The sequence below is a fragment of the Enhydra lutris genome, unplaced genomic scaffold, assembly GCF_002288905.1.
Source record: "Enhydra lutris kenyoni isolate GAN:26980312 unplaced genomic scaffold, ASM228890v2 scaffoldscaffold46, whole genome shotgun sequence".
Classification (NCBI taxonomy): Eukaryota; Metazoa; Chordata; class Mammalia; order Carnivora; family Mustelidae; genus Enhydra; species Enhydra lutris.
The window spans coordinates 6,866,586-6,868,720 of record NW_019154130.1 but is presented as its reverse complement, the minus strand read 5'-3'; the positions used below and the strand labels follow the sequence as shown (position 1 = coordinate 6,868,720).

At 37.9% G+C, this 2,135-nt stretch overlaps 1 protein-coding gene across 3 annotated transcripts in view; it reads left to right on the top strand.

Moving 5' to 3' along the window:
- Positions 1–2,135, top strand: part of LOC111156354 (anaphase promoting complex subunit 7) — a 23,895-nt gene that overhangs the window by 4,908 nt on the left and 16,852 nt on the right. For 2 of the 3 annotated variants that reach the window (XM_022517143.1, XM_022517145.1), the window contains one exon: positions 519–705. In XM_022517143.1, coding sequence (XP_022372851.1) covers positions 519–705 — 187 coding nt within the window. Of the gene's footprint in view, positions 1–456; positions 706–2,135 lie in introns of those variants that run through there. The other variant, XM_022517146.1, reaches the window with a different exon arrangement.

Here is a 2,135-nt window from a genome sequence, read left to right as displayed (position 1 = left end):
TCTCCCTCTGACCTTCTCCTTGCTTATGCTCTCTCTCACTGTCTCTCTCTCAAATAAATAAATAAAATCTTTAAAAAAAAAAAAAAAAGATTCTCTTCCTCTCTTTCTTCCCACTCCACTTCTGTATGCTCGCACACGCCTGAGGACACACGCATTCTCTCTTTTTAAAAAAAGTAAAGAGGGTTTGGGCTAAAGGGGAGGAGATATATAATATTTCTCTTTGTATATCTGCATATTATTGAATTTGATTTAGAGGTATCCTTGCTTTTACAGTAAATAAAGGAGAAAAGTGTATTAAAACTAATTTAAAGCAGTTGCCTAGATGTGTTGACCACATTAGTATAGAGTACAACCCTCATGCCTCTCATTTTAGGGACTAGCATTTAAGGTACAGTGACTTTTGTAAACGTCATTACATAAGGGTTTATGCTAGACTTATGTGGCTAGATACTAAGGAGGGTGTCTTTCTAACATTTCATAATAACCCATGTAGGGGGTATATTTTCTTTGTTTTCTAGTGAGTTATTCTCCCCATCTCAGAAGTACCAGCTTTTGGTGTATCATGCAGATTCTCTCTTTCATGATAAGGAATATCGGAATGCTGTGAGTAAGTATACCATGGCATTACAGCAGAAGAAAGCCCTGAGCAAAACTTCAAAAGTGAGACCTTCAACTGGTAATTCTGCATCTACTCCACAAAGTCAGGTAAATGGAGATGGAAGTCTGATTTTTTTCCTTCGAGAATGAGAGAGACTGAAAATTTACAAGACTGCTGATTAGATGTAGAAGATAGAAAAATAAGTAATTTTAAAGGGGAGCTGGCTGGAGAAACAAAGATGAAAAATCACTTAGATGCAAGAATGCGAAATTCACTCTGGATGAATCTAAAAATGGAGTTAAACAATTATATGGGTTCACTGAAGTTCTGCATTGTTCCTTTTATACAAACAATTTTCAGAATCTAAACTTTTTTTTTTTTTAAGATTTTATTTATTTATTTGACAGAGAGAGATCACAAGTAGGCAGAGAGGCAGGCAGAGAGAGAGAAGGAAGCAGGCTCTCTGCCGAGCAAAGAGCCTGATGTGGGGCTCGATCCCAGGATCCAGAGATCATGACCTGAGCCGAAGGCAGTAAACTTTTTAAAATTTAAAGTACAACTTTATTTTTAAGATTTTATTTATTTATTTGATAGAGACAGAGAGAGGGAGAAGCAAACTCCCGCTGAGCAGGGAGCCCGATGCAGGGCTTGATCTCAGGACAGGACCCTAGGATCATGACCTGAGCAGGAGGCAAATGCTTAACGACTGAGCCACCCAGGCGCCCCAGTACAACTTTTAAAATGTAACTCAGTTTTTAGGATTGTGAGTCCTTAGGGAAGTTTATGGGAAGTATTCTAAGAATTCTAGTTTCAGTAACTTGATAATTAAGTAAATGAAGGGGAAAATTGTAATTATACAGAGGTCTCCGATTTGACAGGATTATCCTGTTGCTAGTAATTAATCTTAATAGACTCATGGGAGGTTTACAAGGTATATGATATAACCAATGCTGCTTTTTGCAGCAGTTTGTAATGATAAGAAACTAGAAGCAAAAGTTTTCATCAGTGGGGTCTAGTTAGAGTATAGCCATAAGATGGAATGTGATGGAACTATTACTTAAATGAAAAATGAGATAAAGATGTACATGCTGGTTTGGAAAGAACTATATATATTGGTAAGGAAATGAGGTTTGAAGAAATGTTTCAGTACTTTCTGTTTAAAGGGGATAGTTCATAGATATATAAATATATCCTGGTATATGCCTAATTCACACACACACACAGGTAATACACATGAAAGATTTTGTGTGTTTGAAGGAAAGCAATTTCACAGTGGAAAGATTTAGGGAGAGGGAAACTTTAACCTTGCAATTTTGTTGTTGTTGTTGTTGTTTTTAAAGATTTTATTTATTTAGGGCGCCTGGGTGGCTCAGTGGGTTGGGCTGCTGCCTTCGGCTCGGGTCATGATCTTAGGGTCCTGGGATCGAGTCCCGCATCGGGCTCTCTGCTCGGCGAGGGGCCTGTTTCCCTCTCTCTCTCTGCCTGCCTCTCCATCTACTTGTGATCTCTGTCTGTCAAATAAATAAATAAAATCTTT